Source organism: Eretmochelys imbricata, chromosome 15 (assembly GCF_965152235.1).
Source record: "Eretmochelys imbricata isolate rEreImb1 chromosome 15, rEreImb1.hap1, whole genome shotgun sequence".
Lineage (NCBI taxonomy): Eukaryota > Metazoa > Chordata > Testudines > Cheloniidae > Eretmochelys > Eretmochelys imbricata.
In genome coordinates this window covers 16,109,025-16,124,362 of record NC_135586.1, presented here as the reverse complement: position 1 = coordinate 16,124,362, position 15,338 = coordinate 16,109,025, and the positions used below count along the sequence as shown (strand labels likewise).

The following is a 15,338-nucleotide window of genomic DNA, read 5'->3' as shown; positions in this document are numbered from 1 at the left end:
GCGGGGACAGCCGGGCTCGGGGCGGCTGTTTCCCGCCGGGCCGGTTAGGCGGTTGCCCGGCGCAGACTTCCGGCGTTGCCGGGGAGCCGCTGGGAGCCGAGCGGGGGATGCGGCCCGGAGGAGGTGGCTGGGGCAGGGCCGGGGCCGTGGCCGGGGGATGGCGCGGCGCTGAGGCGGCTCCGGCCGGGGCAGGGGCCGGGCAGCGCGGAGAGCGGGAGCGGGGCGAGCCCATGGCTGCTGGCGGCGGCTGCTGAGCCGAGCCGCCGCCTCTCGGAGCAGCCCGGAGCCCGCCCGGGGGTCCCGGGGGCACGGGCCGGCGGGGGCCCCGGGCCGGGGGACAATGAAGCTCCTGAAGCCGACCTGGGTCAATCACAATGGTGAGTGCGGGGCCCGGGCGCCCCTGTGCGGGGGGCGGAGCCGGAGCCGGAGCCGGGGCGCCCCAAGGGTCGAGTCCGGTGGGTGTGAGCTGGGGGAGGGGGGCGCGTTGGGCACCGGGCCCGGGGAGGGCTCTGCGCGCGTGAACTTCGCAGTGACCCTGCTGAAAGTAACCCCCCCCCACGGTGTCCCAAAGCAGCGCCCTTGACTCCCGCCCCACTGCCCTGCGCCCGAGGGGGACGCGCTCCTCGGAGGATGAGGGACAATTGGGTGTGGTGGGGAAAGCTCTTGTGATGGGAACTTCGTGCTTTCGGGGCATGCCAGCCTTTGCTCGCGAGGGTGTACGTGTGCAAAGACGAATGCACGGGGCAGATTTGAAGCTCCTTTCTTGTGACTCTTAGTTAAAGTTAAACGCTGACAAGCGTTTTGCACCTTTAACAGCCCATGGGGGTTGTGATTTTGTTTTTCGTCCAAAGCGAATGAAATGTAGCGGTTACTGAGAGTAAACTAATCCCTAACCACGTCTGGTTTTAGCAACTGCAACACTGTAGCAGATATGAAGAGACGTGGTATAACTTGTTTCCAAATAAGAAGATAAGGATACATTCTTTAGCATGCCTAAAGTGTCTGGAAATCTGCCTTTCTTGGCTCATTGTGGATTTTTATATGTTGGGAAGGCAAAGAGAAATACGGTACAGATAGTTTGCAAAAGTAAATGGAATGAAAATAAAATGAAACTGTTTGCTAGAGAAACATAGTTTCCAAAATACAGACGTTGGCTTGCAACTCTGCTTCGCAAAAATGTCTGCCAGGAGATTTGTGAACTGGCCTGTCAAGCAGGGGTTCTCGACCTTTTTCTTTCTGAGGCCCCTTAACATGCTAAAAAAAAATTCCACAGCCCATCTGTTCCACAACGTTTTTTCTACATATCCAGTAGATTAAAAGCCAAGGCCGGTGTTAGGTGGTAGCAAGCAGGGCAATTGCCCAGGGCCCCACACCACAGGGGGCCTCCTGAAGCTAAGGCTGTGTCTACACTGCCACTTTCAGTGCTAAAACTTTAGTCCTTCAGGGGTGTGAGAAAAGACCCCCCCCCCCCGAACGACAAAAGTTTTAGCACTGAAAAGCACCAGTATAAACAGCACCTCCCGGCCATAAAGCTACCACCCCTCATTCGGGGTGGTTCTTTTTAATCACTGGGAGAGCTCTCCCCCAGTGATAAAGCATGTCTACACTGCCCACATCACAATGCTGCTGCAACCGCGCTGTAACATGGGCAGTGTAGACATACCCTAAGTTGCTCTGGCTTCGGTTTTCAGCCCTTGGTGGGGCTCGGGCTTCGGCTTTTTGCTCTGGGCTCCAGCAAGTCTAACCCAGCCCTGCTCTCTGTATTTTGGCGGACCACCTGAAACCTGCTTGTGGCCCTCTAGTGGGCCCCGGACCCCTAGTTGAGAACCACTGCTGTAAAGAATAGAATGATGTGTGAAAAGTAAATAAATGTGAGTACCATTGGGCAAATGCTGTCTCGTATGCACTTAGGGCAGAACTCTATTTTGTTTCACAAACATAGTTGCAGTTTTCTTCAGGGAAACCTTTGACACAGTGAAAAGAATATAAAGGCACCAAATTGTGGATTTCTTGGCTTTCACACTGGATAGTGAAATGGTGTCATTCAGTGGCTGCATTGTAAGAAGCCTGAGCTGCTTATAACTATTCAGTACAAATATTTGTTAATTTAGTGCTTATGAAGGAAAGAGTAGTAGCTTGAACAAAGCATACTTTGAATTAGCATGCAAGAGAGATGCAGATTTCCACCTATCTCTATTCCATTCTGGGCCTTGTGCTGGAACTTATAGAAGTTCTGTGCAAATGGGTACTAACCTGAGGCCACCAAAATAATTTTTGTTTTAATCAGTTATTTTGTATATTCATGTCTCCAGATGTGTTGAGCTGCTGCACTTGCCCATTATACTTCCTGTAATTCAGCCCATAATACACAGTTGTGGAAGAATATTATCCCAATATATTATCCCACACACTATATATTTTTCAGAATGCATATGCACATGAACAGTAACATCAGATTCTATACTAAGATTAGGAAGTCATTGCTTTTATACTGTCTTGTCTGCCACTTCTGTAATTACTTATCATAGTGGTTTGTGAGTTATGATGTATCTTGATCTTCAAGAATAAATTGTTCCTAGTGAGATATAAATTAATGTACATTTGCAGAGGAATGTTGTAATTTCTTACCAACATTTTTTTAAATGTGCAGAGTATTATCAGAGTACAATCAGTAGCAAACAAAGCAACTTGGTGTCTAAATTATTACATCACAGTGACAGTGAGTGGAACAAGTATTGGTCATGTAAAGAGTTAATTTTGCATGTTCAAACTCTGCCCATATACAGGTACTTTTTCATAATTTGTTCTGCATATACCTTTGTTTTGACAGTGCAATTTACACCAGAATATAAACTTTTAGAAACTTGAACTCATTTCTTGCAGGTGACTGATATCCAGAGTAAGCTGAGTATTGTTCAGATTGGACAATTTTGGGGTTCTTAAAGCTGGTTTATTGTATGGTTTATTAGAGAGACCAAGTAGGCGAGGTAATATCTTTTAGTGGGCCAACTTCTGTTGGTGAGAGAGACAAGCTTTTGAGCTACACAGAGCTCTTTTGGTCTTTTAACTAAGTTAGCATAAAACTGTAGTTAGATTGTAGGTTTTATGATTGATTTTGACCTCAATCCTGCAAACACTTACACACATGCTTAACTTGGATAGATATTCCATGCTTGAATAATATGAGTATAGCAGTAGGAATATACTACCGACCACGTGACTAGGATGGTGACAGTGATTGTGAAATGCCCAGGGAGATTAGAAAGGTTATAAAAACAGAAAACCCATTAATAATGGGGGATTTCAACTAACCCTGTATTGACTGGGAACATGTCACCTCAGGATGGGATGCAGAGATAAAATTTCTAGATACCATTAATGACTGCTTCTTGAAGCAGCTAGTCCTGGAACCCTCAAACGGAGAGGCAATTTTTGATTTAGTCCTAAGTGGTGCGCAGGATCTGGTCCAAGAGGTGACTGTAACTGAACCATTTGGTAATAGCAACCATAATGTGATTAATTTAACATCCTGTGGTGGGGAGGAAAAGGGAGAATAACAAAGAAGCCCACCACAGTAGCATTTAACTACAAAAAGGAAGAAATGGGAAGAAAAATAAAAAAGCAACCATGGCTAAACAACAGAGTAAAATAGGTATTTAGAGACAAAAAGACAGCTTTTACAGATTGGAAGTCAATCATACGGAGGAAAATAGAAAGGAATATAAACTCTGGCAAGTCCAGTGTAAAGTGTAATTAGGCAGACCAAAAATGAATGTGAAGAGCAATTATTAAGAGACAAAAGCTAACAGCAATTTTTTTGAAGTATATCATAAGCAGGAAGCCTACCAAACAATCGGTAGTGTCACTGGATGATCAAGGTGCTAAAGGAACACTCTAGGAAGACAAGACCATTACAGAGCAGCTAAATTAATTCTTTGCATGGGTCTTCACTGCAGAGGATGTGAGAGAGATTCTCACATGTGAGCCATTCTTTCTGGTGACACATCTGAGGAACTGTCCCAGATTGAGGTATCAATAGAGCAGATTTTGGAACAAATTGATAAACAGTAATAAGTCACCAGGACCAGATGGTATTCACCCAAAAGTTCTGAAGGAACTCAGATATGAAATTTCAGAACTAATAATTGTGGTATATAACTTCCTGCTTAAATCAGCCTCTGTATTAAATGAGGGCAGATAGCTAATGTAATAACGATTTTTTAAAAAGCCTCTAGAGGCGATTGTGGCAATTACAGGCCAGTAAGTCTAACTTCAGTACCAGGCAAATTGGTTGAAGCTATAGTAAAGATGAAAATTATCGTACACATAAATGAACAAAATACTGTGGAAGAGTCAACACAGTTTTTGTAAAGGGAAATCATGAGTCACCAATCTATTAGAATTCTTTTGTGGGGGACTAGAAAGATGTGGAGAAGGGTGATCCAGTGGACATAGTGTACCTGGACTTTCAGAAAGCCTTTGATAAGGTCCCTCATCAAAGGCTGTTAAGCAAAGTGGGCAGTCATGGATAAGAGGGAAGGTCCTTTCATAGATCAATAACTTGTTAAAAGACAGGAAACAAAGGGTAGGAATAAATGGTCAGTTTTCACAGTGGAGAGAGGTAAATAGCGGGGTCCCCCAAAGATCTGTGAGGACCAGGGTGGTTCAACATATTGAGAAATGATTTGGAAAATGGAGTAAACAGTGAGGTGGTGAAGTTTTCAGATGATACGAAACTACTCAAGGTAGTTAAGTCCAAAGCAGACTTCATAGAGTTACAAAGGGATCTGACAAAAGTGGGTGACTGAGCAACAAAATGGTAAATGAAGTTCACTGTTGATAAATGCAAAGTAATGCACATTGGAAAACATAATCCCAACTATACATACAAAATGATGGGGTCTAAACTAGTTACCTCCGCTCAAGAAAGCGATCTTTGCGTCATCTCTGAAAATATTTGCTCAATGTTCAGTGGCAGTCAAAAAAGTTAACAGAATGTTAGGAACCTTTAGGAAAGGGATAAATAATTAGACAGAAAATATATTGCCACTATATAAATCCATTGTATGCCCACACCTTGAATACTGCATGCCGTTCTGGTCGTCCCATCTTGAAAAAGTACTGCGAAGGGCAAAAGAAATGAGTTGGGGTATGGAATAGCTTTCATATGAAGAGAGATGAAGAAGACTGGGATTGTTCAACTTGGAAAGGAGGCGACTGAGGGGGAATATGATAAAGATCTACAAAATCATGAGTAGTGTGGAGAAAGTGAATAAGGAAGTGTTATTTACCCCTTCACATAACACAAGAACTAGGTGTCATTCAGTGAAATTAATAGTCAGTAGGTTTGAAGCAAACCAAATGAAGTCACCCTGTGGAACTCATTGCCAGGGGAAGTTGTGAAGGCCAAAAGTATAACTGGGTTCAAAAAATAATTAGATATGTTTATGGGGGATAGATCCATTAATGGTTATTAGACAAGATGCTCAGGGATGGAGCCCCATGCTTTGGGTATCGCTAAACTTCTGTCTGCCAGAAGCTGGGACTGGACAACAGGAGATGGATCACTTGATCATTGCCCTGTACTGTTCATTCCCTCTGAAGCATCTAGCACAGTCCACTGTTAGAAGACCAGATACTGGGCTTGATGGACCATTACTCTGACCCAGTCTGGACATTCTTATGTAATGTCAGTACTGAGAGTGGTCCATTGAAGTAAATGGAAATGGTAGTAAAATTAAGCATGTGGATAAGTGTTTGCATGAGTGTAGCCGCAATATAAAGTTAACTTTTGATCAGTGTACATTAAAAATATTTACTTTCATCTTGAAACGGTGAATGACTGAGCAAACATCCTCTAAATGAAAGGTCACATTGATCAGAAGAAAGTGAAAGTATTATCATTTGAGATACTTGGCTTGATTTCCTTTTAAAAATTTCTGCTAGGTTAGTATTACAAATGTAGCTTTTACAACCTAAATATAATTTTAAGACCCTGATCCTGCAAACACTGAGGCATGTGAATAATCCCAGTGAATTTAACAGGACTACTCACATGTGTCAGTGTTTGTCGGATAGGAGGCATAAATTGTTTCTGCTGTATATATCAGAAACGTTAGATGACTATTTTTACCTTTTCCTCTCCACCATCAGAAGAGCTCCTTCCACAGCAGTTGCTGGGGAAGCAAGAGACCAGGAATCTCCTCTTCCTCTCTCTAATCGATCCATCAGCATGTCCTTTGGAGAATACTCTTCATCCCCCCCATACAACCTTGTGAGGGTTCTGCAGGGCTTTGTCCTTGATCCCTTTTTCTTTCTCTTCTTCCTTTACATTTTACCTCTGGGTAATCTTATCCACAAAAACAAATTCAACTACTATCTCTATGCTGACAACTCTCAGATCTACCCCTCTACTCCAGACTTGTCATCTTCTGTCCAAACTAAAATCTCAGCCTGTTTCTCTAACATCTCCTTGTGGATGTCTTGCTGTCAGCTCAAATTCAACATGCATAAAACAGAGCTCATAATCTCCGTCCTCCTCCAGTCCCTACTTTTGTTCAATTTAGGCATACAATTTATGACCTCTTCAAGCCACCTCACTGAATTTAAATACGTAATGTAAATATTTGAATAGATTTGTGAGTCTTATTGGATGTTATATATTAAAAGGGTTGGAGAGAAACAAAATTAATGTAAACTCACCCGTATTATGGTACAAGCTCACAGAGGATGTTGACAACTTTAAATTTCACTTATTTGTGCCTCAAGCTAACCAATAAGCAAATAAAAAGATGCCCATTTAAAGTTTATCAACAAAAAAGACATGTATGTTCGCAAACAATTTAGTGTATTTTCTTCAGCTGTGGTGGCTGTAATTTAAATTCCCTTAAGTTCAGGGCAAACTAAAATCTATTTGATAAGATTTTCCAAGTTCCTTTTGACTCTTGAAGTTTCTAAGTTGTATTGTCGTGTTTTGGACTCCTTATCCTTTGAGAAAAATCCTTAGGAAAGATCTTTTATTTAAGCCTAGTCTGGCTCTTAACACCATGTGATTTTGGGACTTTGATTGTTTAAACTGTTTGTTAGAGATCATTGTAACTGTATAAAAAATATCCTGGAACTTAGTCTGTCAAATTTAAATATTCCCCTGTGTTAATATGTCCCTGGTGTTTTGGTTTGTTGCTTAATTAATGGAGAAGACCTGAATTTCCCACCAGTTACTTGAGTTTCTGGCAAAAGGAAAAACATTCATCCACTTGCAAACAGGAACTTTACCTTTTGGCTCATTCCAACAGGATATAACAAAGTAATTCAGAGAGAATTCAGGAAGAAAGCAGTTACTATCAAATCTAATAATGGCTCTTTTTTTGTGTAATTTTGACAAAATGATACAAGATGAATGTCATACCTGTGGTTTGTAAACTGTTCACAAATACAGTGAAGCAGTTCTTAAATGCTTTAATCTTTGTTTCATGGCGCCCACTAAAGTGAGTAATAACTTTAACAGACAAAAGAAATAGAGCATGGTGATGGTAACAACTCTGTCTTGCTGAGTTTCCTTCCTGTACTACATTTATACATTTTTCTTTTTTTTTAATCATTTTACATCTGTAACTTCATAATACTGGAAGCAGATGTACTTCTTGAAATGCTTGGAAAACTGAAGATAGAGAATCTGATGATTGTTGAAGTGTTCCATATTTTAAGGGATAGAGAAGAACCAAGTGTACTGGGTCTAACTCATCAGAACAGAGATAAGACGCCATTATCTAAAAGCAATCTCTGTTTGGTAAAGGAATTAATGTACATTCACAGTGTGCAATTTTAGTACTGATTTTATCCAGTTTCATCAAAGAATAACATGGTAACAGTCTGGCAGTTGTGAGCATGCGTAGCCCTGGAACTGTGCTGCTGAGCTGATAAGGAAAATCTCTCTAATATGCTTCAGAAATACAGCACTTGCTCGTGCTGACCCTGAACCTCTAGTTTTGGAGTTCCGAAGGTGCACGTTTGTTTTGTCGAACTGTACTTGTGCATATGACTATCCAACTAAAATCTTAGCAGTAATTTCATATTGTGCCAATTAAAATCTGTAATAAATTATAACTTTAATGTGTTTCTTTTTTAAACTTGCCAAAATGAATGCTCCTTACTGAAGATTAGCCATAGTTCATATTTAAAGGTCAGCCTTTTTTTGAGTACTATTTATTAAGGAAGTATTGTGAGGTTTACAACTCTTTGCCATGTAAAAAGATGGCAAAATAATAATCATTACAACAGTGAGCTCTTTTTTAATGATACATTATACAGGAGTATAGTAAGCAGATTTCTCCGATTAACAAAGTGTTACCATCTTACAGAGTGAGCATCATTACAACACCAAAGGCATGTTGGGTCTAATGATTTCATTAAATTAAATGAAATCTCTTATTACACATATTTAACAGACCAGGCATGTCTATTAAATGGTAATATTAAAAATATTGGGCAGGTGTGCTAGTTTTATTTTATTTTTATTTTTGCAAGTGAATGTACTTTAAGTCTTGAATGTAAAAGGGAACTAAACATCTAAGTATCTATTTGTCTTCGTAACTGGTGTGTGAATTTTTCTGTACCCACAGCCTCTCATATTTTTTTAACCATTTTTCCACAGTAAATTCAACCATTTTGTAAGGGATTATTTTGGGAAAAAAATTGGAACAGCTTTTCCAAGTTAAAAGGGGTATATTTCCTCCACATCTCACTGGCCTAACTCAGAGCTGAATGAATTCTTCTGAAATGTTCCAAAAAATTCACCTATTGGTCTGAGTTTAAGTATTTGTTGTTTCGGTTCAAATAAGTGAAAAGGGAGATTTAGAATGCAAGTGGCTTTGCAGCTGCTGTATAATGCTTGCTGCTGCAGACTCTGTATGGCATTCATAACTGACTTTTTTATGTATATTTAATACTCTTCAATCACCAAACATAGTCCAGTTGGTTAAGAAAGTGTCAGGTGACTAAACAACTCTATGAAGCTCTGAGGTGGCCTATGCTGCGAGGAGCACTCACTTTTTCATGGTTCACTGAAGTACAGAAAACATACATGTCAGGAAGAACGTTCCTCACTGAGTCTTTGTGATAGGAGCTGCTTAGTCCCTATGGCCACTCCAGAATCCATAGTAGTGCTTATGTGGATCTTTAAAGGGGCTGCTAGGACTGCCATGCAAAAAATTGAGAGTTGTGTCCAGACCTGATGTGACACTCATGCATTTTTCATGTGTGTTATGCATTCCTGGTGAGGCGTCATAAATTTGTGTGAGAGTACGAGAAACTACGATTTTTGGATTTAAAAATAATGAGCTTCTACCACTTGAGCTAAAACACCATGCACATTAGCAGGGAGGCAGCCGAAGACTTATAAACCTTTATATGTGGTCTAGACTAGAGAGGACAAAGACCCACCATGTTAGCATGGATTAAATAGCACATAATTTGGACCCTTCCCTCCAAAAGGTAGCATGGCAAAATGGATGAAACTGGATTTCTCATATTAGAGAATTGGGTTTTATTTCCAGTTCTGCTTGCAGTGGCCTTGTCCAACCTCTGTTATCTTACCTGTAAAATGGGTGAATAATAGCGGACTCCCTAAAGTAAGCGACTGAGGCCTTGGTTAATAAGGGCTATGAAGTGCATACAAATATTGAGAACAGTCTATAGAAGAGCTGGAATTAGAACCGATGGACTCTAGGCTTGTAGTCAATGCACCTTCCCTTATGCTATGGGGCAGTGTATGAGGGAAGGACACTCACAGCAGCTACTAGTCCAGAAATTGTTTCCCACAGATCCTTGTCAAGATGCAGAAATGAGGTTTCAATGGAAACTGTTCTTAGTCACCTAATAGGACCTGCCCCCATGTTCCTCTTCCATGCTGATGGAACGATGAGAAGAACGTACAAAGCTGAATTAGGGCATCAGCTGGAAGCTCAAGCTGAAAGAATCCATGAGCTAAGAGCATGCAACAAAGAAACCATGGCATACGTCAGAGATACCATGGCTGTCATAAAATAACAGCTGGCAACAAATTCCACACTTTTAGAAAATTGGCTGCGGAGTACCTGAGGCAGGTCCTAAAAGGATTTGACAAAGTTAATTCTATAAACCAAGTCTTTGACGCAGATGTGATGAGAGTAACTCTGTGAAAACTGTAGAAAGATAGCATGGGACAGGATCTAAGGTTGGATGCAAGAAACACCAGGTGATTGGTGGATGCCCTGTGCCTCCATGGAAAAAGTTTCTAAATGTAGCGTCTAACCAATAGTCACTTGTAAAATTCCTCTGTGAATATATGGTTAAAAATGAACCTGAGAGTGTATTAGCACACCCAACACAAACACTTCTCCTTACTGGATGCTTTTCCAAAGGTGAAGTAGCAAAGTCCATCACCAGTAGAGGAGTTGAAGAAGCCCAAGACTGGTACAATATTCAAGAGGAAACGGACACAACGATGCTTCTGCATGCTGCATGTGCCAACACGGCTTTTGGGTGTCTTGGTGTCGAAGGGACCACAGTCATTAGGTCACCTGCGACAGATGTTTTGGTCCTTGCTGTTCACCACTTTCCAAAAATTGACCACACAGATAAAGTGGATTGAAGCAGGCACCACTACCAGCACAATTGACAAGCATCTCTTCATACCTGTGCCTGCAATTTGTGACACATTTGCTCCTGACTTCTGTAACGTCCTTCCTGCTGTACACGCATTAACTACTCCTGGGGGAATTCTGCACCAAAAATGTAAAGATTCTGCAAAATTCTGCATATTTTGTCAAAATAGCACAATATAATCACACCAGTTTCAATTATTTTGGTAATTTATTTCAAAATACCTGTCAACAAGTTTGTAACAATACAGACAACAAAAAAGATTCAGGAAATGTTTTTTAACAAATAGATTCCTTACTAGGCATATTAATACAGAACTTGAGTAATAATTCATTTAAACTGCAATACAGAAACTTATTTCCCGCACTCCTCAGAAGCAATGCAAAGGCTTGGAGGAGTCAGGGGTAACAAGGAGCTGAGGGAGAGAGAAGTAATTGCTGGGAGGGAGCTGGGAGGTTGTTAGATGTGGGTGGGAGTAGTATGGAACAGTGTTTTTTTTGCGGGGGCGAGGGGATTTTTAGCAAGTTGGAGAGTCTCCCCCATGCAGACCCTGGCTGACCTCTAGCCTCTCCCAATCAGTCAGGCACATCTGCTCTGCCTAGTGTGTCCCTGCACCCCCACTCCCATTCAACCCCTGCTCCAGTCTGTCCCCCCCCACACTAGCCCATCTGAGCCCCCCGTCTATATGACTCCCCAGCAGCCCTGTGTGCCCTGCTCTGTCTGCCCCTCTCCCCATATCCCATGCTTCCTCACCTAGCCCCGCAGGCAGGGTGCTGTGAAGAACGCAGCCTCAGCTCTCCCCCTTTTGGCTGCTGACCACTATGTCCAGTGAGTGGTGAGCTGGTTGCTTCTGTTCTGGTGCAACAGCTGTGGTTGGTGGTGGTGTCTGCTTCTTGCCTATCTGCCTGTGTAAATTCCAAAAACGCTAGAACTTGATCAAATAAACTCATCTTTCCATAAATCAAACCTGACTTTGGAAAGTGTGTTAGCACTTATTAGGAGGCTGGATGCTTCTAAACCTTGCTAACGAGCTTCACAGCCTTTTGCCTGTAGGTAACCAATCTGAAGCCAGCTAACTCGGGAACAACTTTTAATTTGTACTAACTAATGGATGTTTGGTTCCTATATGAGATTCATGGGTCTCCATTCTATTTCCCACATCACAAACTCGTTGTCGTGCTTTGTAGTAACTGGCAGACTCAGCAGAGAAGCCAACAGTAAATGGGCTGTGGAGACTGAACTACTCCTATTGGTCACTGAGGAAGTTCTCCTCCAAACCAGAGATGAGCCTGCTGTTACCTTGTAGATAAACTGATGACTTCATACATCATTGCTGATTTTCACCAGAAAGAAATTCACACCATTTTTAAGTTTAGATATATGCAGATAGCTCCATATATGCAAAATAGCTCATTAAATAATTTGCATAAACATCACACATGAAGCTGCGTGGAACTTGGCAGCAAAACTGTACCTGAACACACAAACTGGTTGCTATTGCTTAAGAAACCCTGCTTCTAAGGATAAAGCAGAAATTGGCAACATTAAGATAGCTTAAGTAGCAGCAAAGGGGACAGGGGAAGGAAAAGGAGAGAATTGTATCCTGTTTCCTCCATTTTTAAAAAGTGCTTAGTTCAAACTATTGTCCTTTGTGTTTGAAAAAATTACCTTTCACGGGCAATAGTGTCCCCAGGCTGCAGCTTGACTTTGTATCCCACAACTGGTCACTCTGCAGGTTGATAGTTTTTCATGATAAACCATTTCTCTGCTCATGCATACTCTCACATATATACTCCTCAGGAGAAACACATTTTATCTGATAATTTTATGTAGCATAATATAAAATATATTGATGCCAGTAATTTCAGCAAAGGAAGAGGTATAACAGCTTATTTCACAATTGTAGATATTATAATTATGCACCAGAATGCCTAACATATTCATTTTATCTAAACAAGGAGGCAACACGACTGCCAATCAAAAAAACTTCTCAATGTCTGCTTTGGCTGTAACTCTAATTTTCTTATCATGTGTCCATCCTTTGTTTGGGGGCGTGTTGGGGGCAGGGGATGGAGGTTTGAGAGGCAAGCGAAGTGTTGCTGAAAATTCGTTTAATAGAATAGGAACTTGTAAACCTGAGAGAGTTGCATCAATTTAGCTTAATCAGTTTTTAAACTTGGTTAGTTAAACGGGTACAAACCCCTTTAACTGAAATAAGCGTTCAGTGGTTTGCAGCCGTTTAACTAACACCTTAAGTTAAACCTTTGCAACTTTCTCATGTGGGCACGGTCTAAATAGTTTAGTCTCCTAGTTCTCTAATCTTAGAGCCTTGAAGATCCGTTTTTTGTTTAATTTTTTTACAGAAGTTTGTTTGCTGCCTTTGCTTCCCAGAATATATGGGTTATCTCTGAAACTTACGTGAAGTTTGGCAGAGTAAAGGACAGATGCAGCACGCCCCTCTGAAGAAAAGCCACAGTTTTTAAAGTACAGCTCATGTGTTTTATGGGACTTGGATCTGGAAAGAATGCAAGTTGGGTGCCATCCTACTGTACTTCAGCTTTGCTGCCTGTAGGATGTTACTGGGATCATGTCAGCATTTCAATAAGAATAAAATAAATAATTTAAAAAAATTACCCTGAAACAAATAATCATAAACAAACACAAATAAACAGCCCTACCCCAAGCAACGTGTTTACCCCAACAACAGAAATATCAGAAACTTCACAAAACCCACTGTGGGCTCTGCTGTTGCTGTCATTTTTATGTGAAAGGCACTCAAATACTGTGGTGTCGAGTAATAATTCAAATACCTTAGACAGATAAGTCAAGTCCCTCTAGTTTTCCCTTTTGTGTTTTTACATATCATGAAGATACAGTATAACCATTTCACCAATATGGGAAACTGCTCAGATGTCCAAATCTAATACTCTTGGTTAGTGTTTACAGAGTGGTTATGACATAATTGCCCTCCTTTCCACTGGGATGCTGATGATTTTGACATGTGGCAGCATTTTTAGTTTTTAAAAAAGTTCAGACATCTTTCAGTTGCTGTATGAAGTTTTGTTTGACTATATAAATCCTTTGTTACTCTTGTTTGTTGAATTTTGCTGCTTGAATTTCCACTTCCTATTCAGCTTCCTCCAGCTAATCCTTGTTGGTTTCATTGGCCTCATGGGAGGCTGCAAGTTAAAAAACGTTCTCTGCAAAGGTGATTAGAACTGTTTGATAGTATGGTGGAGGAGGGTGGTTTAGTGCTTACAGCAGGGATGCAGGCAGAGCAGTGCCGACTGGGAGCTGTTGGTTTCCCAAATTCTGTTTCCAGCTCTGCCAGTGATTTGGGCGACCTTGGGAGAGGATACAAAAACTAGGATTATTGTCTTTGAAAGTAGATGTGTTAGGGGACCTTAACTGAAGTATTTAAGATTGAATTGGTTAGTTCCTAATCTTCTTTATCCTAATGGGGTGCTTTGTTATTGTGGTGATAGAAGCCATATAAATAACTTGATAAGCCTCTGGGTGTTACAGGATTGTATATATTTAAAGCAGGATTTAAATTGAACTAAGTCATATGAACAATAATATTTGTTAAACAAGCTGAAATAGGGGGAAATCAAATCTCTTGCTTCAGGTCATCAGTTTGATAGGAGTCAGAAAGAAGTTATTTCCCAAGCTTTACGTAATTGGCCAGGTGCATTGTGAAGGAGGTTATCTTCCTTTGAAGCATTATGCTACTGCGGAGGCAGGATATGATATGTTCTGGCATGAGAAATCCTATATTCCTGTGAGGTTTTTAATCTGGGTAAGATGTAGTTTCTGTTATGATTTGGATGTTTTATACTTTCTAGTCATCTGTATTTGTTATATGCTGATTAGAACTTTTAGAAGAAGAAAATTGCTACTTGACTAAACAGAACATTTGAGATCTAATTGGCAGTACTGTATTCTCAGGAACATGGGTCCATCTCAGTGTGTGTGTTTTTCTTTCTCTGTGTCCAGGAAAGCCAATATTTTCAGTTGATATTCACCCAGATGGGACCAAGTTTGCAACAGGAGGACAAGGTATGTTTGCACACTAATGGACGAAGGAGTTCTGGGCCATAATAATCTCATGCCCTCACCACATTTTTCTCATTTTATCCATTTCTTTTAAGCTCATCATTTAGGAAAATTATCTATTCCCTGGAGATATAAGACCCTGAACATGCATATGTAAAAATGCTGCAGTGGATAAACTAGACTTTTACGCTTACGGTGGCAAGTTCATGCTTACGGACGTGGCCATATGCTTGTTCTCTTGGACGTCAGTGGAGAATAGCAGTTGTAGTAATTGTATTGTGTCCATTGTTCCCTCTAAGCTGTGCGCGCGCGCACACAGATCCTAAACCCCGCACACACGGCGAAACACCGTGCACACAAAAATTTGCACAGAAGCACAACAGTTTGCACAGAAAAAATTTTTGTTTTTGTACACATGGCCTGTCAAAAATTAGAGGGAACATTGATTGTGTCTGCTGCTACTAATATTGGTATTTAATTTCCCAAAATTACTTGCCAGAAATCTTGTTTAGACAGAGGTAAAACATGCAGTTTGGCCTTTTATATTGATAGCTGGTGGAAATTGGGATTAAACGTTTTAATAAAATTATATATATATTTGTACACAACATAAATATTTTGTATATTAATATACACAAATA

General features: G+C 40.9%; 1 protein-coding gene across 1 annotated transcript in view; it reads left to right on the top strand.

Annotated features, from left to right (window-relative positions):
* The first annotated feature begins 207 nt into the window (after nucleotides 1-207).
* The window catches only part of HIRA (histone cell cycle regulator), a 57,247-nt gene continuing 42,116 nt past the window's right edge, over nucleotides 208-15,338 (top strand). The window contains exons 1-2 of the mRNA XM_077834769.1: nucleotides 208-377; nucleotides 14,638-14,700. Coding sequence (XP_077690895.1) covers nucleotides 341-377; nucleotides 14,638-14,700 — 100 coding nt within the window. The 5' untranslated portion in view covers nucleotides 208-340. The remainder of the gene's footprint in view (nucleotides 378-14,637; nucleotides 14,701-15,338) is intronic.